The 23,002-nt window shown below is 39.2% G+C and overlaps 1 protein-coding gene, 1 long non-coding RNA gene and 2 pseudogenes across 2 annotated transcripts; 1 reads left to right on the top strand and 3 right to left on the bottom strand.

The window, feature by feature from the left end:
• Nucleotides 1–1,243: 1,243 nt before the first annotated feature.
• On the top strand, nucleotides 1,244–2,519 carry LOC114686875 (annotated as a pseudogene).
• A 3,434-nt stretch (nucleotides 2,520–5,953) lies between these two features.
• LOC114686874 lies at nucleotides 5,954–6,985 on the bottom strand (annotated as a pseudogene).
• A 7,503-nt stretch (nucleotides 6,986–14,488) lies between these two features.
• Nucleotides 14,489–16,014, bottom strand: LOC114686876 (vomeronasal type-1 receptor 4-like). Its single transcript, XM_028861544.2, has one exon. It carries the CDS (start codon nucleotides 15,461–15,463, stop codon nucleotides 14,489–14,491), a length of 975 nt encoding a protein of 324 aa, XP_028717377.2. The 5' UTR covers nucleotides 15,464–16,014.
• A 296-nt stretch (nucleotides 16,015–16,310) lies between these two features.
• Nucleotides 16,311–21,711, bottom strand: LOC114686877. The gene is made up of 3 exons (XR_003733627.2): nucleotides 21,537–21,711; nucleotides 18,009–18,116; nucleotides 16,311–17,514 (listed from the first exon to the last, which is right to left on the bottom strand). It is a non-coding gene; the product is annotated as an uncharacterized LOC114686877 (long non-coding RNA).
• Between the last annotated feature and the right edge of the window lie 1,291 nt (nucleotides 21,712–23,002).

Here is a 23,002-nt window from a genome sequence, read left to right as displayed (position 1 = left end):
CTGGTGATCGGATGGCATGAATAACTGTCATGATAGAACTCTCATCCAGTGACTGGTGGAAGCAGATGCAGAGATCCATGGCCAAACCCCTTTGGAACAATATCTGCAGGATCTTCATAACTTTGCAGCTCAGATATCAGAGTTTGGTTGTATGTGTTGTCATACACCATCAATGATGATGGTGTATCAGAAACCATAGGCCTTGAACCAGACCAATAGCTCATTGCAATGAACTTTGCAAGTAAAGCTGATTGGACAAAGGGGTGTACTGTGCACTGTGTGACACCCCTCTGATTCCAATGCCACCAGGACTAATGAAGTATTAGAGAGACAGAAAAGAAGAAGCAAATAAGTATTGGTAAAATTAATAAGCACTCCATGCGGTTAAAAGGATATTTATTTAATGGCGTAACTTACAAATTAAGGGATAGGTAGGTCGCGGGGTCTGGGGAAGGTGTATTGCAGTCCAGCGGTGTTCTCTGGAGCTCTGCTCGGTCCACCTCCACCGTTCAGGATCCAGAACAGAGAGAGCGCTGGCCCATCCAGATCTCGGGTCTCCAGGCGCCTCCCCTGGCCCCGCCTCATAGACGTGACAGTTACCAGAGTCTCAATGGGGATTGGAACTTCCAGATCAAAGCTGGCATGGCTACCCACTACAAATAAGTTTTTCTGTTTTTGACTTTTGCTTTTTGTTTGTTTTGCTATTGTTTTTGTTTGATTGCTTGCTTGCTTTGTCTTGGTTTGCGTCTTTAAATTTTTCTTTCTGGAGAGCACTGCAGGGATGAGGGGAGGATATGAGGGTACTAGGAGGTGAGCAGAACTAGGATGCATGATGTGACATTCCCAAAGAATGAATAAAGAAATTATGTTAAAAAAAGAAAAAAGTAACTAATAAACCATTTAACACCCTCCCCCCCAAAGCAATACATTATCCACTTGAAAGTCGAACTTAAGTCATTACCAACATATATTACAAACTCATTCTGAATGTAACACTTATATAAATTTGAAAGGTATGCATTGATGTGTTAGAAGGAAGTGAAGGGGAATCTCTTACAATTGGAAGGGATGTTCAATAAAACAAAAGTTGACTCTACAACAGAACATGTCCTATGACATTTTGTTAAAATAAGAGTATTTCCGGCTGGGAGCCTGACACTGGAGCCGGTCCGCTGGGCGGCGGGCGCCAAGGCTGGAGGGGCGCGCGTGGCGGCGGCGGGCCAGCGTGGAGGCGCGAGGCGCCATGGCGGGTAACTTCGACTCGGAGGAACGGAGTAGCTGGTATTGGGGCCGCTTGAGCCGGCAGGAGGCGGTGGCGCTATTGCAGGGCCAGCGGCACGGGGTGTTCCTGGTGCAGGACTCGAGCACCAGCCCCGGGGACTATGTGCTCAGCGTCTCCGAAAACTCGCGTGTCTCCCACTACATCATCAAAGCAGCGGCCTGCGCCTTCCAGTGCCTCCGTTGCCCGCTCAGCCTCCGCCGGGAGTGAGTCCTCCCGACTCGAATAGGAGATCAAGAATTTGATTCATTGTCTGCTTTACTGGAATTTTACAAAATACACTATTTGGACACTACAACATTGATAGAACCAGTTTCCAGATCCAGGCAGGGTAGTGGAGTGATTCTCAGGCAGGAGGAGGCAGAGTATGTTCGAGCCCTTTTTGACTTTAATGGGAATGATGAAGAAGATCTTCCCTTTAAGAAAGGAGACATCCTGAGAATCCGGGATAAGCCTGAAGAGCAGTGGTGGAATGCAGAGGACAGCGAAGGAAAGAGGGGGATGATTCCAGTCCCTTACGTGGAGAAGTATAGACCTGCCTCCGCCTCAGTTCGGCTCTGATTGGAGGTCGGTGAGCTGGTAAAGGTTACAAAGATTAATGTGAGTGGTCAGTGGGAAGGGGAGTGTAATGGCAAACGTGGTCACTTCCCATTCACACATGTCTGTCTGCTGGATCAACAGAATCCTGATGAGGACTTCAGCTGAGTATAGCTCAACAGTTGGCTGACAGATGGGAACAATCTGGTTTTTCCCCCAATTGCCATCTATACAATTTTCTTACAGGTGTCAAAAGCAGTCTAGTTTATATAAGCATTCTGTTACCTGTGATCTTTTTAAAGACTGAATTACTCCATTCTTACTCGTATTTACCATATTCAGGGTACGAAACTGGAGGGCTTGTGTGGTTAACTTCTGAATTGGCAATTTTGGGTGGTAGTGGCCATGCGTGTATGAGAAGAGGTAAATACCTTGCCTCCTTTCTCTTTGGCAGTATAGATCAACCTGTGGAAAACTGATGGTCAGGAAAAGAATGTTACACACTGCTTACCCTGATTTCTTCAGTGGTTCTGTTTTCATTCTGAAACCATACTATCAAAAGGCAGCAGACTGTTCCCTCCCACTCCCATGAAGTAATCATGCACTGTGTGAATATTACCCAGTGGGATTGCATTTGCATTTATGGACCATGACCATTGTATGACTCATTCTGACATTTCAAATCCTGAGGATTCTGAGAACACTACTAGAGTCATTTGTCTTCCTTCCCAGTCAATGCTTCATACTTTTTCTTGGATTCTTTCCTTGTTACTCTCTTCCCCTGTACCTGAAGTGGCCTGATTCTTAGGATAGTGAATATCTTCATTCCAGATGAGAAGCAGGATGTGCAGAGCACTTTATTCAGTGCATAGCTTTAAGCCAGTATTGGATTCACTCAGTGGAGAAACTCCCAGCTTTCTGCCTTTCCCCAAGGGGGCATCATAGGCTCACACTGCTACCACAGCTAAGAGACTCCTTGCTGATGGGACGGATCCGGCAGGGCCATTTCTCCTGATTACTAGTATCCTAATGGGATACTTAGGAGTTCTCAGATTCTACTTGGAGTGGAAGGACCAATCCCATATTGTATCCTGTAGAAGGTATCAGGGACCAAACTCTGCCCTCTGCATCATGTGCAAGTTGTATAAAAGGCAGATTAGAATTCTATGCATTGGGGTAGGATTAGTACTTTGAAAACTGTGCCAGTCATAAATTCCTTATGTATCATTTTACATGGTCAAAATAGTTTTTGAAGTACATTACATTATAAATTGCCTTCATTTGGTTTTCCTTTTGTCCAAATTTAGTTTATAAACCCTTTAAAGTATAGAATGATTTATGTGGGGTCAGATGCTCCAGAGAATAGGCCTGTGAGGCCACAAGTGGTTTAGGGTTTCTTTAGACTGTAACATGAGACTTTTGGGTGCTAAAGACACTTGCTGGTCTCTGGTGTGGTATGACCAATAGAAATACCTTATACGTTGCTTTGAACTTCATTTTAGAAAAATAATGTACCTTCTTAGTTGTCCTGTATAGATTAATATGATGAACTTGCATTCTTTGAACATACACCAAATCATGGTATTGCAGTGACTAGCACATTGCTTAGCACATGTGTGTAGAAATTTTGTATGAAAGAGTGAGCAGAGTGCAGAAGCTTGTTACATGACCAGGGATACCAGTTGGCATAGGATTGCATACATTACCACAGGCAAACTAATGACGCTAATGTAATACATTTTTTACCTCACTCTAAGGTAAAAGCTTGATAAAGACATTAAAACTCAACTTTGGAGATGTTGGCACAGTGCTAAGTACATAGTAGGTGCTCAATGATGTTGAGTGGCAGATCTGCAGTATGTGACATATTCCGCCTGACTACTTGGTTCAGTTTTCAGTTAGTATAGATAGATACTGTAAATCCCAGTGCACAGTAAATCTTGTTTTCCTAAGCCAGGCATAGTGGCACACGCCTTTAGTCCTAGCACTCAGAGGCAGGTGGGTCTTTGAGTTAGAGGCCAGCCTGGTCTACAGAGCTACTTCTCGGACAGTCAGAGTTCCAAAGTGAGACCTTGTCTCAAAAACCAAAAAATAAATTAATTAAAATTAAAAAAAATCTGTCCTGAAATTATGGCATCTTAATTACTTGTAGAAAATCCTTGTCACAGTTGATTTGAATGTTTGTATTTTCTTTGCCTTTGATGCTGACTTGTACTGTCTGCATTGTGTGTGGTGTTGATGGGATCAGAAGAACTCCTCAGTGACTAATGTTCAGAGCCATTACACGAACCGTTGGTTGAATTTGGCTGGGTGTAGCAGTTATTGGACCTCAAGAGATCAAAGGACTTCTTACAAATATCTTCCAAAAATAGCAAGTGCTAGAATCCTAGTCAAGTGCATATGTACATTGTCACAGAGCAAAATAAACTGAAATTGGCTGCTATGTTTTATGTAATCACTTCTGCAAGAGCCCATTTTTGGATACTAATATTTGACATGGTTAATTCTTATTAATTTGTTGGAATTGTTTATTAATAATGCAAATAGATAATTTTAATTTTCCATAAGTAACATTTCACTATTAATTGTTTGAAATGGGTGATAAGCAAACCAATTTGAAATAAAATATGAACATGTGCCATTGTATTATAACACTATACACTTTCTTGACAGTTAAATTTTTAAAAATGTTTTTTTTTGTAACATGTATTGTATAATATGTTTATAGTATATGTAGTAAATAAAAGTATGGCCAAATGTTAAAAAGAAAAAAAAAAAGAGTATTTCCATGGTGGAAATCAATGATGTTTTCTCTCGGGGCTGTTTGGCTCTACATCTGAAATCCAGAAAAATCTGTGATCCTTTAAGTGCAGCCACACTTACATGCCAAGCAGAAATCTACACCAGTACCATCATGCACTTTGAAAAACACAACACTTATGATTCTCCAATTTGAAAATAGTCAATGTTGCATTTCTGTTTTCAAAACCAAATGCCTACTTCTGAGCTCTTTATAGGGGAAACTAGCATCTTACAGGAGGACATCTTCAAATCCATGTTACAACAATGGCAAAAATCAGTGGAACTCATAGAATCAAAGCACCAAAGGGAATCAAACACCAAAACTCTATTTCTCAACAATTCATTATTGTGAAAGTTCATACAAACCAGGGGACCAGTGTTAATCCCATCCAGGACATAGCCATTTTTTCTTATTGTTTGCCTCCTAAAAGCTGCCCCAAACCAGTATCTTTATTCTGGTGACAAAAGTTTTAACAAATGGAACTTTCTGGAGAAACTCAAATCATGTCTCAACCATAGCACATGAGCCTAAATAGAGTAACATTAAAGTAATTTTATATTTATGTAGTTGAATTCTGTAACCAATATAGGAAAGTGTAGAAAAAAATTAAAGCACATGGAATTTTAAAAGCCAAATGTAAAAGACTTCACATTGAATGATACGGTTTATATAAAGTAAAAAATGAGGAGCCAATCTATGGTGTGAGATGTCACAGTAGTTACCACCCTTAGTATGGCAGATGCCTTTTGATACTGCAGTATTCATTTTCAATATAGGAGTTGCATGCAGAGAGGAGTTCAGGCAGGGGATTTTATTGATCAAGGTATGTCTGACTTGGGCATGAATGTTTAAAATTGGTCAGTGCTTACCAAATGCATGCACCATTTCATGAAAATATCAAACTCATTTCAGTTGTTGAGTTGAAATACTCTGTGCCTAAGTTTTCATGATTTTCAGAGGACCTGGGTTCCGTTTCCAGAACCCACATGGAAGCTGAGGACTAGTTCCAGTGGACTTAGCTCTCTTTTCAGACACCAGGCACAAATGTAGTGTGCAGACAAAACAGCCATACACATAAAATAATGAAGTATTTTTAATATACTTTGTCAAGGTTATAATTAGCATTCTTTTGAAGTCTAAAATTCACACTTTTTCATTTTCCTTTGAAATGCATGTATGTTACACTTAATTTTCACATAATATTTCTATATGGAAAATAAACATCTGAGTGAATACATGCTCATGCATTCATGCACAGACATATACACCTGTGTATTCATACACAGGTGTATTTAACATAAAAATTTCTTTGTAGAAATCACTACTCATGGATGTTAAGATTGCTTATTTGTGATTAAACTTCTGTAGATAGGACTGAAAACAAATGAAAATTCTTCAAATTTTATTCTCATGTTTGTTATGAAATTAGGGAGGATTTTTCTATTCTTTATCCAAGTACAGCAAAGTATGGATGAACTGAAGCCATGTCTCATGAGCAGAAAGGGGCTGAGACAGGGAAAACACATGGAGAGTATTCCAGTGGCATTTACAATCAACCAACCAGGATCAAGCAGAAATGTTAAATAGATGGTAAAGAGGGAGGAGAGTGTGTAAAAGAAGACAAAGGTGCTCACCAGGAGAAGATGGTTTCAGTAGCTCTGCTCTCAGGGGAGGATCTGGAAGTGACCTTGGTCCTGAGCATGTGCTGCATCTTCTACTTGTGCCTGCGCAGGAGGAGAACCATGGAACTGCTGGCCCATAGCATGAGCACCATGCACATAGCATCAGGAAGGGTCATGTAGTTCACATGCAACATTTTACCACTTTCCTCCCAAGGAAAAGAAGAATGGCATTTCAGATCCTTTAGATGAGTGATGTTTGTATTGCACAAGCTACCAGTCATGTGCTCAAGTATATCAGTGTTTACCAGGAGGGACAGGATCTAGGTCAAGTATATGAAGGGGGTAATGAATTGGGGAGCTTTAATTTTAATTCCTGCCCAGCTGGAATGCCTTGGTCTGATGGTGATGGCCTGGAAGACACTTGATAAGCAGGTACTGCCAAATGATACACCTTGGCCAACTTTGTGAAGGTAAAAAAACAGCTTGTACCAAGAATCACTGGGAAACACTTGACACCAAAAGCTGACATTGTCTGGGGCACTCCTTTACAGAAGAGAGTTAAGAAATTGGCTAAAGTTAAATGCACCAGAATAAAGTCCTTGGCCTTTAGTTGGTGCTCCTTGAAATGATGCAGCAGGTAATTATACACAAGGTAGGAATTGCCTGAAATTCCAGCCAAAGTTTGTATTAAGAAGATGATTCCTATAGCCATGTCTCTGTCCCTCATCCTATCAGTGACTGATTCCTGAGTAGGGGAATCCTGCATGAGAAGATGAGGCAAGGGCTTCAGATACCACATCATATGTATCTCAACCATCTCCATCTATAGATATTAATCCCTCTGGACTTATTGTCAACTGATACACTGTAGTTCATTACATCATTTTGTTTTATTTTAAATTGTTTTAAATAAAATCACATCACTTTCCCCTTTCCCTTTACCTCCTTCAGTCCTTCCTATGTTCCCACCCTCCAACACTTAGCATGCCTCCCCACTCTCAATTGATAGCATCTTTCTCTTTGGTTATTATTACTACATGCTTATATTAATGCATGTTGTATACACAGTTACATAAAAGTAAACAGATCATTTTTATTATTTGTGTGTATAAATTTTTAGGGCTGACCACTTTGTATTGGACAACCAGTAAGGGGCTCATGCCTGGGAGAGGCATGTCCTGAATCTATGGCTTAGGGAACACCATGGAAGAGGGAGGGGAAAATGGTAAGGGCCAGAATACCAGGAAGGAATATTCTGTCCTCAAATTAGCTGCATAACCAAGTCTGTAATAGTGGCAAAGTCAATAGACATGTTAATGGGGAATGTATAAAATTTCACAGGGTCCCACTCCTAGACAAAAAACTATAAACAGATAATGACTTATATGCTGTAATTTTATAAAGGATTGCAGTGAACAGATTCTGGCTATATGAGAAGCCCAAGAGATAATTTCCTTTTTTTTATTCTAGAAGGTTAGCACTACTAAGATATCATGTATGAATATTAGGAAAAGAGTTGAACACTGAACATGGAGTCGTTACATGTTTCTGAATTCAAGCTTGGTAAAGGACAAGGTGCTGACAAGGAAGTGGCTGTGTATTATCAGAGTGCACGTATTCAACAGGCTTTCAGGATTACTAGTTACTGGTCTTTTTCTTTATGTTGTGTATTTAAAAGCAGGGCATCGTGAGGTACATCTTTAATCTCAAACCTGAGAAGGCAGAGGAAGGTGGAATTCTGTGAGTCAGAGGCTAGTCTGATCTACATACTGAGTTCCAGGCCAGCCAGAGCTATGAGCTCCCCAGTGAGACCCTATTTTATCTTCTAAGTTAGGTATTTAATTTGCTTTTCATAACTTATAATTATGCTTTCAATGGAATGTTTCTGTAAGAAGCATCCATTTGCTTGTAAATATTAATTGTGTAAGCCAAAACCAATAAAGATTGATCATTGATATATTTGATCATGTTCATCAACTGTGAGAAACACAGTCTTAGGGGCCTACATCAAGATGAGTCTGTTCAATACGCCAAGTGCAGGTATTTACTCAGAACTCACTTTTTTTTCTGTATTTAAAATACAAGAATGATGACTCTATCACAAAAATATTCAAGCAATCACAAGGCAGGCCATAATGTAAGTAGGACCAATGCAAGAACATAGTATAAAAGAATCAAAACTTACAGAAAAGGGAATAGAAAGATTGTAAGAGCCAGAGACAGTGGATGACTATAAGGAAACAGGATTTTCTGGACACAACAGTGAAGCTACACGTATGAACTCACTGTAGTTATGATAAGACCTATGTAAGCTCAACTCGGATAAAATTTTAGCATGGAGAGAGCAGTTGGGCATGAAGTCCTACCTCTAGCTGAGGAGCTATTGGCAACTGGTAAGCTGCTAGGAGAGTGAGCATCAGTATTTTTCCTGGGAGTGTGGCTCCAGGGCAAGCCACATACCCAATAATATATGGACAACACAAATTGAATTTGATAGAGTTAGGAGAAGAGACAGAGAGAGAGAGAGAGAGAGAGAGAGAGAAGGAGAATGAATACAAGATTGGGTTGGTAAGGAAAGGAAGTGAAGTGGTTTTGGGAGGGGATGGGGAAGCAATATGATCAACAATGTATGATATCCTCAAAGAACTAATAAAATATTATTAATAAGAAACAAAACAATGACACACTGAAGTGCTATTAGTGCAATTAAATAATGCTTTCCCCATTGAAGCAGCATTGCTAAATGATATTATAATAGAGCTCATACATGAAAAATGGCATATTTATGAGATGAAGCTACACTAGTAAAAATTTGAAATCAACGCTGGAGATAAGAGCGCTGACTGCTTTACCAGAGGACCTGGGTTCTACTATCAACAACCACATGTTAGCTCACGACATGAGTTTCTCCAGTTTTAGGGAATCCAATCCCTATTCCAGCCTCCTTGGTCACTGCACGCACACGGTTCACATACATACCTGCAGCTAAGCCACCACAAAAATGAGGCCTCAACTCTATACAAAAAACCACAGATGACCAAATAAAGCTGGGAACTTCATCCCACACATGGACTTGAGAACATTTACTGGAAGAATACATAGTCTTAAAAAGGTCAAACATCCAGTCTAGGATTCCAGAGGTGGGGGTTGAGTAACAGATTGATTTTCAAACACCTTTAATCAATTAAAGATAAGGCTTCATTACCTCAGATTAAGTTCCAACAGCAACTGTTAGTGCTGGGAACCTTTAAATGCAAAGCAGGATTATCTGTGTGATCAGGGCTCTATGTCTCTTTGCTGCCTAAACTTTCCTCAGGAGTCCTCATTTCCTACATGGCTTTGTCATCAATCTGGTCCAATCCCAAATCCCATTTGCTGGTGTGGTCACTTACCAAGACACTCGACACAAGCTTTCCTTTATGGACTCCCCATTTCAGACAGCAGTTGGACAGACTCACCAGTCTTTTTCTTGTCTGGGATTCTGATGTCAGTTCCATTGCCCCTATAAACACTATATGTGCTGAAGAGAGGTATCTAGTGCCTGAGATATGGATGGGTCTGTGACTCTGTGACCTCACCTCCCCTTAGACCTTCAATTATCTTTTCACTTGCAGTAGCAATGGACAGGCAGCTGTGAACAGCCAAAGAACTCTTCTGAGAATTGTTCATCTCAGGTGAAAGGGAAATACGATTGCTATTTTCTTTCCCTCTGAAGAGAATATTGGAGGTGCAGATGATGGTCTTATAATTCTTGATCCCAGGTGGAAGACGCTATCTCACTGGTATGGAGCAGGAAATACTGAGTTCTGACATGTGAAGGACTAGCAGTGAGCTATGGAGGTCTCATTGCATTCTTTCCTCCCACAAGGAAGCCTACTTAGTTATTTCCTATTTGTGAGTCTAGAGCAGTGGTTCTCAACCTGTGGGTTACGACCCTTTGGGGCGGTAAATGACCCTTTCACAAGTGTTGCCTAAGACCATTGGAAAACACAGATATTTATATTTCAGTTCATAACAGTAGCAAAATTAGTTGTGAAATAACAATGAAAGTAATTTTAAGGCTGGGGTGGGGGGTCCCCACACCATGAGGAACTGTATTAAAGGGTCGCAGCATTAGGAAGACTGTGAACCACTGCTCTTGAGTGACACCATCATTTACGATGTTGAAAGATAACCAAAATGAGACAAATGTATGATGAAGATCTTAATAGATTTGTATACACTAATAATTCATATAGCCAATCATTAGATCCCTTTACACAGTCAGTCATTCTGAACTTACATCACATTCTATTGCTAACCGTTACTTAGCTTCTATCGCAAAATACACTTTACCATTTGTACTGCCCTTAGCAATAAGAAGGAAACCTAAACTGCATTTAAAAATAAAAAACTGAAGGTTTTGAAAATGTGAGTGATAAGTGAGAGCAGCAGGGGCAGATGTAGTGACAAGTCATGTGCTCCTCAAGTGCTGACGAAATCCTTCGTTTTAGTTAATCCTGTCCTTCCCACCATCTTCTCCCACATCTGACTCCCATCCCCATTTAAACCTCACCACCTCTAGTTTCCCATCCCTCTGTTTGCCCAGCAAATGTCACACTATCTACACTTTCATCAAGTCTTTCTCATCCATCTTGGGACCATCATCATTTCCAGGTATGCAAAGACATTCCAAATTGCATAGACAAATATCAAAACTCTTAGCTATAACCTTCATATAAAGGAGAACATGCAACATTAGTCTACCTGAGCCTGAGTCACCTCACTTGTTTTCCAGTTTGATAAAACAGATTTATGAGAACTTGTGTTAGCTCTTCCAAATGTGTGGAAGAATTTACAAGGACTCCATCTGGACCTTGCTTTGTGGGAAGCATTCTAGTACTGCTTCAATCTCATTCAATGTTTTGGCTCTGTTCAAGTTCATATATTCTCCTTCGTGTTTTTTTTTAATTTAAATGCATATGTAGAATATGTTTTGAACAAACAGACCCCTTGTCTCAGCTTCAATTCTCCCCTACTTGCCTTCCAACTTGACATGCTCTTTTCTTTTTACATTCTTCAACTGACATACACACTGAGGAAGAAACCATGGAAATAATATCAGTCACCATAGTCTCACAACATTCAAAATATGTTGGAATAAATCCAATACAGGAAATGAAAGAGTTACATAGTGAAAATTTTAAGATACTGAAGAAAAAAAAGAAGATGATACCAAACCATGTAAAGAACTTCCATGCTCATAGATTGGCAGGATTAATATCATGAAAATGGTCATCTTACCTCAGGCAATCTACAGACTCAGTACTATTACCATTAAAATTCTGGGAAGCAGTTTTTTTTGCAGAAATTGAAAAAAAACTTAAATTTTGTATGGAAACACAAAAGACCCAGAGTTATTAAAGTAATAATGAGCAGCACAATAACTACTGGAGGTATCACTATCCCAGATTTCAAGTTATACTACACAGCTATAGTAATAAAACCAGCATGGTACTTATATGATTACAGACACACTGATCAATGAAATAGAAGCTAGGACTCACATGTAAGCCCACACTCCTATAGTCACCTGACTTTTAAAAAATATTTGTAATTAAAAATGATTTTATGTATATGGTATTTTGCATGTATGTCTGTGCTACTTTCATGTCTGGTACCCTTGGAAATCAGAGGAGGGCATCATATCTCATGTAACTGGAGTTACAGACACTTGTGAGCCACGAGTTGAACCTAAGTCCTCTTTCAGTGTTCTTAACTGCTGAGCCATCTCTCCATCCCAAGCTACCTTGTTTTTGACAAAGAGGCCAGGAATACACAAGAGAAGAAATCATCTTTAACAAACGGTGCTTGTCAAACTAGAGAGCTATGTGTAGAAGAATGAAACTAGATCTTTATCTCTCACTCTCCATAAAACAAAAATCTCCAAATGGATCAAGAGCCTCAGCATAAGACCTGATACCTGAACCTGATAAAGGATAAAATAGAGAATATGCTTGGCTAAACATACTGTCACTGATAGCAGAGGGGTTAAGACCAACAACTAATAGATGGGACCTAATGAAACTAAAATTGTACAAGAAAGGACACCAACATTTAAGGGGCAGCCTACAGAATATGAAAACATGTTTACCAGCTACACATCAGACAAAGGATTAGTATCTGGAGTAGACAAAGAAAGAAAAAAATCAAAGCAACAACAACAACACACACACACACAAAAAAAAAAAAACCAAAAAATTTCAAGGAAACAACTTAATTCATAATAGTGATGTTTGAATTTATTGCAATGTGAGTTTTCAAATTATTTCCTAACTCATTTTTATCCACTTTTATATATATTTTAAAAATATCCATTTTTATCCACTTTTTTAAAATTCAATTTGTAATTTCAGTAATTTGTGTCTGCTTGATTTTTCTCCTTTACTTAGTTTGCATTAAGGTGTGCCAATCTTCTCTATTATCTCATGGAACCAATTCTGTTTTTAATGATTCTTTGTATCATTCTTTTGTTTTAGATTCATCAGACTTTCTCTGTTCTTCAGTTCAGAGAGAGAAGAGAAAGAGAGAGAAGGGGAGAGGGAGAGAGAGAGTTGTTTTAGTCATCAGCAGTATAATTAAGCTACTTATTTGAAATCTCTATAACATTTGTGAAAAATATAGCAAACATGGTGTAAAAGAGAATGTACAGAAGACAATGGGCATGAGTAACCTTTCCACCTGAGAGAGTGTCGGGCATTGTGATTGGCTCTGTCTGGAGCTGGTTATGAGTTAAATCATGGTTTAGATGATGCATGACAGATAATTGACCAGGACTAGCAGGTCTGTCATTTTTCAGTGACAGGGTCATAAGGGGGAGGTGGCAAGGAGATGAGAAGATAAAGAAGATAGAAAATCTGGGGTCAGGTGGCCTTTCATAAGCCATATCCATGCCAAGCAAGTTTATTAAGAAGTCTGGGCATCATATATTATTTGCAGGGGGTGAAACGGGGCAGAGTTCATGGAAAGCTATCACACAGTGGAACAAAATCAGCAAGAGGCTATTCAAACAATGTCGCATGAGAGGAACACAGGGCTTCAGAGACAGAGCAAATGGCAGCCGTGGGTCTCATAACTTCAAACAAGTTCCCAGGAACTGAAACTTAACTCGTTTGAAGCCCTGGCCCCTAGCTCCAGACAGGACCTTTCCATATCTGCTCCTGGGAAAGGACCCAGAACTGGGTTCCTTTTGTCCTTTCATTAGGGTCTCTGAGAAAACCTTGGGTAGATCTGGATATCAACAGGTGATGTTAAAGCATCTCATGTTTTGGGACACAGAAGGCTTGACGAATGTGCTGAGACACTGAAATTGGATAAGCATGTCCGGACAGGAGCAGAGGGAGCTCAGTCTTTTGGGAACAGCCTAAGAGCATCAGTTGGAAGACAGAAGAGAGCATCAGATCCCCTAGAACTGGAGCTAGAGGTACTTGTGAACCACTATGTGGGGCTTGGGGTTTAAGACCACAGGAAGCAAATCTGAAGAACACAATTTTCTGTATCACTGATGTCAGAGTTGCAAACAAAGATGGGCACAATTAGTAAAATTCTATGAGCTGTGTATTAAATGCACACTACTTATAAAAATGGGAAAAGGTGGCATTGCATAAGTTTCACAGACATAATCAACAGAGAAAGAAGAAAATAATACAAGTGCCAAAAAACCTCACTCATTATTTCCTAGAAAATTGCATCAAAACTGTAACCATTATTGTGTTGCCATGAATGATTAATCTTTGGAAATTCCCTCAAATATGCCCATTACTGTATGGGCACAAATGTTTATTATTCAGTTGTCAGACATTGTTAATTTTCTGAACACTGTTCATGAGGACAAAAAGGAACAAATGTTTCACTATATTAATTTTTTTACAACATAAGTGTTAAGCAAAAGTTAGTAATTTAGTATATATTCAATCAATTTAACCAGTTAATCAAATAAAATGAAAATATAATATCAAGATTAATATGTTATTTTTGGTTTTATTAAGCTTGATAAATAATTTAACTAAAGACATTTATTTGTTCACAAAAAATAAGGTATGCAAATACACACATAATATAGCATGCAAAATTTATGTGCGTGGTTCACACATGTATCACACTCACTTTATGATATGATAGTTTCACCAATGTACTGAGAATGTATAGGTGATAGAATAACAACTAAACATTGTTCAGAAACAAATAGTTTACATGTTGATCATGTGATTAGTATTTTCTATTCCTTGCCCATTGAAGACAGAATGAAGATTCACAGGTCATCAGCAGAAAGGGGCTCACAGTTGGGAAACACCCAGAGACAATTGCAGCAGCATTTACCATGAACCATGTGGGATGATAGACAAGAGCTAAATGAGTATGTATGAGGCAGGAAACTGTGTAAAAACATACAAAGGTGCTCACCAAGAGAAGAATGGTCTTTGTGGCTCTGGTCTCAGAGGAGGACCTGAGGGAGACATTGCTCCTGTGAATGTGCTTCATTCTCTGCTTGTGTCTGTAGAGGATGAAAACCATGGAGCTGCTGGACCAAAGCATCAGGCCCACAAAACACACATCAGGACTTGTGAGTAATACTGAATAGAAGATGTCACTGACTTTGTCATGACGGATAGCGGAACAGTATCCAAACTCTTTTAGACTTGTGATATTTGTATTGCTGGACTTCGCAGTTATGTGCACAGGAAAAACTATGTTTATAAGAAGGGACAGGATCCAGGTCAGATATGTGGAAGAGCCAATGTACCTGGGAGCTTGCAATTTACATTTTGACCATGTTGAGCCCATGGGGCTGATAGTAATAACCTGGAAGACACTCAAGAAGCAGGTGCTGCTGATGGACACTGTCCTCCCCACCCTGTGGAGATAGGAAAGTAGTTTGCACCCAATATCCCAGAAGATGTCTTTCCAACCAAAAGCTGCCATTGTCTGGGGCACTCCATTACACAGTAGACTTAAGATGTTTGCCGTAAGCAAGTGATGCTGGATATAGTCTGTTGACCTTAACCTGCACCCCCTGAAGTGAAGCAACAGATAATAGTGGAGGAGATAGGAATTGCCCAGAATTCCAGTGACAGTTTGTGATAAGAAGATCACTCCAATTGCCACATTTGTGGCTGCCATGCTGTTGATTCTTGTGGTCTGAGCGCAAGGATCCTGCACAGGAAGGTGAAGTATGGGTTTCATGTATCAAGTCAACTCAACATTCTCCATCACTGGTTAACCCTTTATGAATATTTCCTTCACCCTTGTTTTATTAAGAGGCTTCTAAGAAACCATCTACTAGTGTAGGAAACATTTATAATGTATACGTTTCTACTGCAAGACAGAACATCATAACTGTCTTTTCATCCTCTCTGCTCATGGTCTAGAAGGCAGGCATGACTCTAGTTTTATTTGTAAATTTAGAACTCTAGAAGATAGTAATATTGGATGATGTGGAAGGATGGAGTATGTAGGTAAAAGAATACATGAGTCATGAAAGAGTATAGTAAAGCAACTATTTTTAGATTCAATTTCATTGCAGTTCGTGTGTGTGTGTGTGTGTGTGTGTGTGTGTGTGTGTATGTGTGTGTGTATGTGTGTATGTGTTCAACCTTGTTACATTGAAGTAGCAAGAAACATTTTTCCATTTAAAAGGAATCTAGAATATGTTGTTCTTTTGAGGCAGTGATTGTGAACTGAAGTGGAATAAGGTAAAAGATCAATTATTGGATATTTATTGATTGATTTACTTAGAGCACTGTCTGCTTTCCAAAAATGACTTCACTTGCGACCTGGAGAAATAGCCAGAACAAAATGTCATTGCCCTTTAAAAACCTGTTGAATACAATGTAGGCTTCTGTAAAATCTTGATTGCTGGCCTGCCCACCTTGTGGTTTGATAATGCAAACTGGACCTGAGACTGAGACCTTGCTGGAATTATTCTGCCTTCGTTCCACTGGTGACATCTGCTTTCTTCCACTGTCATCAGTGTCAAGGTGCTTATTCGAGAACTATCCCACAACAAGACTTTCTTTTAATCACATTGATCATTAATGGTATAGGAATCAGACAAGAGGAGTCACTGAATACATTTGTTGTACTGACTCATTTAGAAAAATTATTTAAAAATTTGTTCAGATGGGACGGGTTTTGTAAGCAAAAAGTTTTCTCTTCCTTTGAAAACTATCAAATCACCCTGGAATAGTATTATTATTTTATAGCAATAACTGCTGTATATAAAGTATTATTTAAAGAAATAAAGTGTGGTGACTATCTGGGTTATGCTTCTGAGAGCTCATGCTTGATAAATGGGAAAATGGGGACTTGAACGTATCTGAGGATGGATAGAGAGCACAGTGAGCCAACATCCTCCCTACAAAGAAGTACATGGGTACCTCACACATCAACCCTGCATTTTGTTTTTATACATTCATATGAGCTTGCAACAACCATCATTTTACATATTTGATAGTGAGAATTATTCTTGTGTGTTGAGATATTTATTACATAAGGTAGTAACCATTATTAGTGAACATCCAGGTATTTTAATTCAATGACGAATATGTAATAGTTCTGAAACCTGGCCCATGGTAAACACTGAGCATCTGTATACAGAGAGCTCAGTCCTAGGACTGACAATTAATAATTTATCTAAGCTAATTTATGTACTGAGTAGCATTTAATACAAGGATTTAATAGTGTTTTCAAAGAAAGAATTTAGTATCACACAAATATCTAGAAATCTATGATAAGAATCTATCAGTCATTACGTGCTTTGTCATAACTTAAGAAGCCACAGACAGTTGTAGAGTGGGAGACATGAGCAACATTATTATTGATCTGATGATATGCCTATGTACCTGATACCTGAGTTAGTGAGACCATTTTCTATGAAGCAAGACATGTAAATAACACCACACACAAGGGTCATCATACTCACAGATATGTGTTGGCAGAGAGTTTGTTCATTTAAATTGAAGATATCTGATTTCCATGATATATAATAGATATTTCTTAGAACAGGGTTAAGTTCACAGTCCTTTTGAGAAGTTCAAGAAGAGAATTCCAGATGGCTCTACACACTCACACAAGACTCCTCTACCAGACCACCACGCTAGGTGAGCGTATATTTTCTCCAATACGGAGGATGCTTTTAAACAAGTGGAAACAAGGTGATACACATCTTAGTGCTGGTATAAGAAGCATATAATATCCATTTGAACTTCTTTCTTTAAGATTTCTTTGCAGGATTTCTAGAAGGGAAACAACGTAATCATAACAAAAGGCGATGATGTCAGGGTGGAGACAATTCACATCTCCATTACCTTCATTGTGTGTCAAAAGTTAGAGAAAACTGTCTACTCAAACAGTTTCCTTATGCATGCCCACAACTACAAGCTTCCTCTACATATTGTCCACCTTTTACACAATGCATGGGGAAACCATAAGCATCGACCTAAGGAACTTAGAATTCAGATTCAGATTCCTGTAGTGGAAGCTGAGCAAGCAAACAAACTATACACATAAGCATGTTAGAAATACAGTTTCATTAAGACTTTGAAGAAGCAACACCCACATTGTGTCTGAAAATTTCTTTGAGTCAAGGGAAGCAAGTATCAAGCATGAGTCTAAGATCACATTGTTTCTTGTGCCTTGAACTCAATTGCCAGATCCTTTTCTGCCTCCTGTGATGCTGTGCTATCCAAACAGGTTCAGTCTACATCTTTTTTCTCATAAGATCACTTACCCAGATGCCTGGAACAGCTTTCCCATCCACACTTTGCTCCTCGCGTGACAGTTGGAAAACCCGTCCATTCTTTCTATCTCTGCCATGGTCTCTATGACTAGGAGAAATCTGTAGAAAAGAAAATAGTGCCTGAGATATGGATCTGTGGATCTGTGTGATTCTGTGACCGCACCTTCTCTCAGACTTGAAATGATCATTTTATATTCAGTAGCAAAGGGTACAAAGGTCTAGACAAGAATGTTTTGCCAAGTTAACTTTCTCCCCACATGATAGTTTTAAAAAGAAAAGATCCTTGGAGGCAGACTTATGTGTATCCAGGGAAAGGGAATCCTGAAGTCTTTCTGGGATTTTTAGTGAGCTGTACACTTGCCATTCAATTGCTTCCTTAATTGGGGGTTGCATACACAAAATCTATGTATTTTTGATTTCTCATCTCAGTAAACACTTCACTATTTTCTCTTTTAGGGAAGAAAGTGAATAATAAAGCATAGCTCAAAGAAAAAGAACAGAATGCTAACAATTCGAAATAGCTTTCAGTAACCTTCCACAAAGTGTGTACAGTTTTAAAAGCTTTAAAGTATTTGTGAACTTTATTAATCATGTCATGATCTATGGAGGGAAATCAGGAGTGTTTGTAGGGTGACCTGCATATGTGTGACACAGACAGAGAGGTGAGAACTCAGGGAGAAGGAGATGGAGCAAGATGATGGTGGAAGATACCAAATACAGAGAGACAGAAAAGAGTGAAGAGGGTCAAATGGAGAAATATTAAAAATCCAATGGGAGAGAAGCAACATGGCTGCTTTGGCCATAACAGTGGACAAAATGCTGACTTTGAAGCTAGGCTGTGGTGGTGCACACCTTTAGTCCCACCACTTCGGAGGCAGAGGCAGGCAAATCTCTGTGAGTTTGAGGCCAGCCTGGTCTACAGAGCAAGATCCAGGACAGGCACCAAAACTACACAGAGAAACCCTGTCTCAAAAAACAAAAAAAAAAAAAAAACAACAAAAAAAATATTGACTTTGTGAAAGATATCAGACTTGTTTTGTGCTGGAAACACAAAGATGACTATTGTTGTGGGCTCAATGAAATGAGCACTAAGTGTTACACTTGAAATTATCTACAAATTTCAGAGATCATTCAGTACTTCTGTGGTAGCATGCAGGTAGATTAACAGTATTATTGTTAATCCAATAACATTTGAGGCTGAGATAGAATTACGAGTTAGAAAACAGCCAGAGATACCTATAAAAATATTTCAGATAGCTGGACGGTGGTGGCGCAAGCCTTTAATCCCAGCACTCAGAAGGCAGAGCCAGGCCGATCTCTGCGAGTTCCAGAACAGCCTTGTCTACAGAGCGAGATCCAGGACAGGCACCAAAACTACACAGAGAAACCCTGTCTCAAAAAAACATATATATATTTCAGATAACAAGCCCCAGCCACATTGTTTTGCAATAGACAGAACTTGACATTCTTCTCTTCTTTATAAGATTTAAATAAATATTTTGGAAACCTAGCCAGCTACCCAAGGCTACTGAGGATGAACTTCGAAGGAGAACCTATTACCACAAATTTAGTAAACCAGCATAATTCCTAATGACGTTCTAAATATTTATCCTTCAGCCACAGGTTAGTGCTGCTTTCGCCCTAAGTCAAAAAAACTTCTCTTTGCAACAGGAAGAGACCATTACAGAAAAACACGGTCAATTTGAATGAAGACAAAAAGATATTATTTAGTACCTACTCATAACTGATACATCTACAACACAACTCCTGCACTTAAGACTTGGGGATCATTATGGGAGAGTAGGAAAAAAAGATTATAAGAGTCTGAAGAACACGAAATCTGCTGTCAAATTTTTGTCTCCTAGAAATGTCAAGAAATCTACACTCAAGAAGTCCCATCAAGGGGCTGGAGAGATGGCTCAGCGGTTAAGAGCACCAGCTGCTCTTCCAGAGGTCCCGAGTTCAATTCCCAGCACCCACATGGTGGCTCACAACCATCTGTAATGAGATCTGACACGCAGGCAGAACACTGTATACAAAATAAAATAAATCTTAAAAAAAAAAAAAAAAGAAGTCCCATCAATATGGCTGCCTAACCAAGACCTGAACAAAGACAACCTCAATAGACATGGTAACATAAAAGGGAGAAATAGCACTGGACCCAAACCTGGACAAAGAACTATAGATTGCTAAAAATCCTGAGATCAAGAGAAATGGTCTGCCCCAGGGAAGAGCACCCCCAACTGGTTATGCAATATAAAGCCATCAGCTTGGAAATCAAATACATATATGTAACATTATACAGACTGAGTAGGTTGTGTGTGTGTGTGTGTGTGTGTGTGTGTGTGTGTGAGTGTGTGTGTGTGTGTGTGCATGTGTGCATGTGTGCATGTGTGTATGTGTAACAATAACTAAAGAAAAAGAGCCATGAATTTGAGAAAGAGCAGTACGATACACGGGAGGAGTTTGAGGAAGGAAAGGGAATGGTGAAACCAATGTAATTATATATTAATTTTAAAAATTAAGAAATCTATAGGGTAAACATTTTCATATTTCAGGCATAGGAAGATCTGATTCAGATGCTTGTTCAAAATGATATAGATTGTAATTATAGACATAACGTATTTTGAGGTACTATTTTCAGAAATGGAGACAAAGCAGTCCCAGAACATGGTAGCTGAGTAGTGTGTTCCACTAACTAGACCATGACAATCAAATAGCAAGAGAAATGTTAGGAAAGCCTCTTTGAAAGATGGATCTTTGTAAATTTCAAGACTAATCCTACCATTTCAAAGCAATGCAGACTACCTGGAAGATGTACAAACTCCACAATAGCAAAGAAACAATCTGAGAGTCATCACAAATGAAAAAAAAAGGCAAAATGGTGTCTATCTGAGGTGAGTATAATATCATAGTTTTGGGGCTTGGCCCACAATGTTTAAGGCTACCTCAAAGTTAATGTTGTGTAGTCAGTTGCATGCAGCAGAGTGGTCTTGTGGAATAGACAAAAGTATGACACCATGGTGTGCATGTAGTAAACAAATAACAAAAGAAAAAGAAGGGCTTTGAGGATGGTGTTTAGGAATGAAGGAAGGGGCTTATTTTTACTAAGTTCATTTCAAACTTCATACAGTATAGTGATGTCTAGAGAGGTCTCAAGGAAGAAATGTGCATGCTAACACTTATGTGGAAGACTGTGGAAGGGCTTTGGCAATTTTAGTACACTGCAAAAGTTAACAGACAGAGAAATATTGGAAACTGTAAGATGTGACTTTGCAGAGAAGGACAGCTAGAGCTTGCAATTAAGGTTATGGTAAAGGTCAGATTGTAAGTTACTGTTTGGTCCCCTAGCACTCATTCACTTCCTTTGTGGTCAAATACAAACTAGATGGAAAGCCTCACAATTTTAGCACAGGAGACAAAAACATTGTTCTTATAAACTGCCACTGAAAACACATATTGACCACAGCTGAGGTAGACCATTGCAAGTTTGGGTTAACAGCTGAATGGAACACTTACCTTTTTTTCTATGGACTTAAACTGGATGTAGATGGACAGGCCTGGCTGTGTGGTTCACTCACATCTTGAGTTTCATGTACTGGAAGGAGCATCTCCTCCTGTCTTCTGTAAAACGAAAAGGGAAGAAGAAGGGCAGATGGCGGAAGAGTTCACAGTGTGCATGTTAGAGGTCCCTGCTCATTTTCACTAACCACTTCCCTAATTGTCAATTTGCAGTAGTCATATTGATTGTAATTTTGTTTGTATTCTAAATTCTAACATTCCAGGAGAAGTGATGTCAGCAAGATGGCTTATAGAACCTTTCGATGTCATTCACTGGGTTTTAATTTTGACAGCAGCTCACAACAGAAAGGAGTACCCTTTGGGGGTTTAGAAGTCCAATCAAGAAGTTTCAGCACACAGGTGGAGCTGAAATTCTCAAAGTAGCCAAATTTCAGGGCACGGTTTATATTCCATCTTACTCATACCTATCTTGCCCAAGGTGGAAATTCTCAAATTAATAAGCCATATCTACCCCTATAGAGTGTGAATCCATCAAAGAGGACCAGAATGACAGGGTGATGGTCAGTTTTGAGTGGTTTAGAGAGGCGGGGAGAAGAAAGGAGGGGTTTTGAGCCCTCCCATTCATGCTAAGGGATTTCCCTTAACATCCTGGAGACCCTTGTCCATGAACAAGGACATTGGGCAGAGGCTCCAGATGCATATAATCTGTCTCTGCTTTCTCCTTTTCCCTCTTCTGTGAAAGCCTTTGGAGTGTATTAAAAATTAAAACCCTGAATATAATTGTCAGGATTTTTATGAGATAAGTCTGTTAATCTGTAGGACTTTGAGAAACATACAGTTGCAACCTTTCATACACAAGCAGTTGAGTATTTTATGTAACTTTAAATAAAAATTCTATCAACTGCAACAATACAGATGAAACTGATGGGCATCATGTGAATTAAGATGAACCAAACACAGGGAGACATTTTTACTGACATGCAGAATCTAAGAAAGCTTAATTTCTAGAATCCCAGAAAAGTCTGGAAAACCCTAGGTACTGAAGAGTAAGAGAAATGAGGAAATATTGGTCAAAATATACAAATTTTCGGGTATGAGATGAATAGGTTCTAGGTCTGTAAAGATGGCTGAGTTGCTAAAATGTTTACTGTGGAAGGCTCAAGACCCGAGCTTGATCTCCAACACCTACATGAGTAGGTAGAGCAGCAATACAGTATGCACTTGTAATAACAGTGCAGTAAAGCAGTATGCACTTGTAATAACAGTGCAGCAGGTGTAGAGACAGGAGAATTTCCAGACTTGGCTGACCAGCCAGTCTTGCTTGACTCATGAGCTTCAGGTCCTTGGACACATATGCTCACAAAGATGTGTAAGTTCAGAGACTCTAAAGTAGACAATAGTGACTATACTTCATGTTTTTTAATGTTAGGATCTGAGAATCACTGAAGAAAGACCCCGGACTC

The sequence above is a fragment of the Peromyscus leucopus genome, chromosome 1, assembly GCF_004664715.2.
Source record: "Peromyscus leucopus breed LL Stock chromosome 1, UCI_PerLeu_2.1, whole genome shotgun sequence".
NCBI classification, from domain to species: Eukaryota; Metazoa; Chordata; class Mammalia; order Rodentia; family Cricetidae; genus Peromyscus; species Peromyscus leucopus.
The sequence above is the reverse complement of the archived record's forward strand: the minus strand, read 5'-3'. Positions and strand labels throughout refer to the sequence as shown.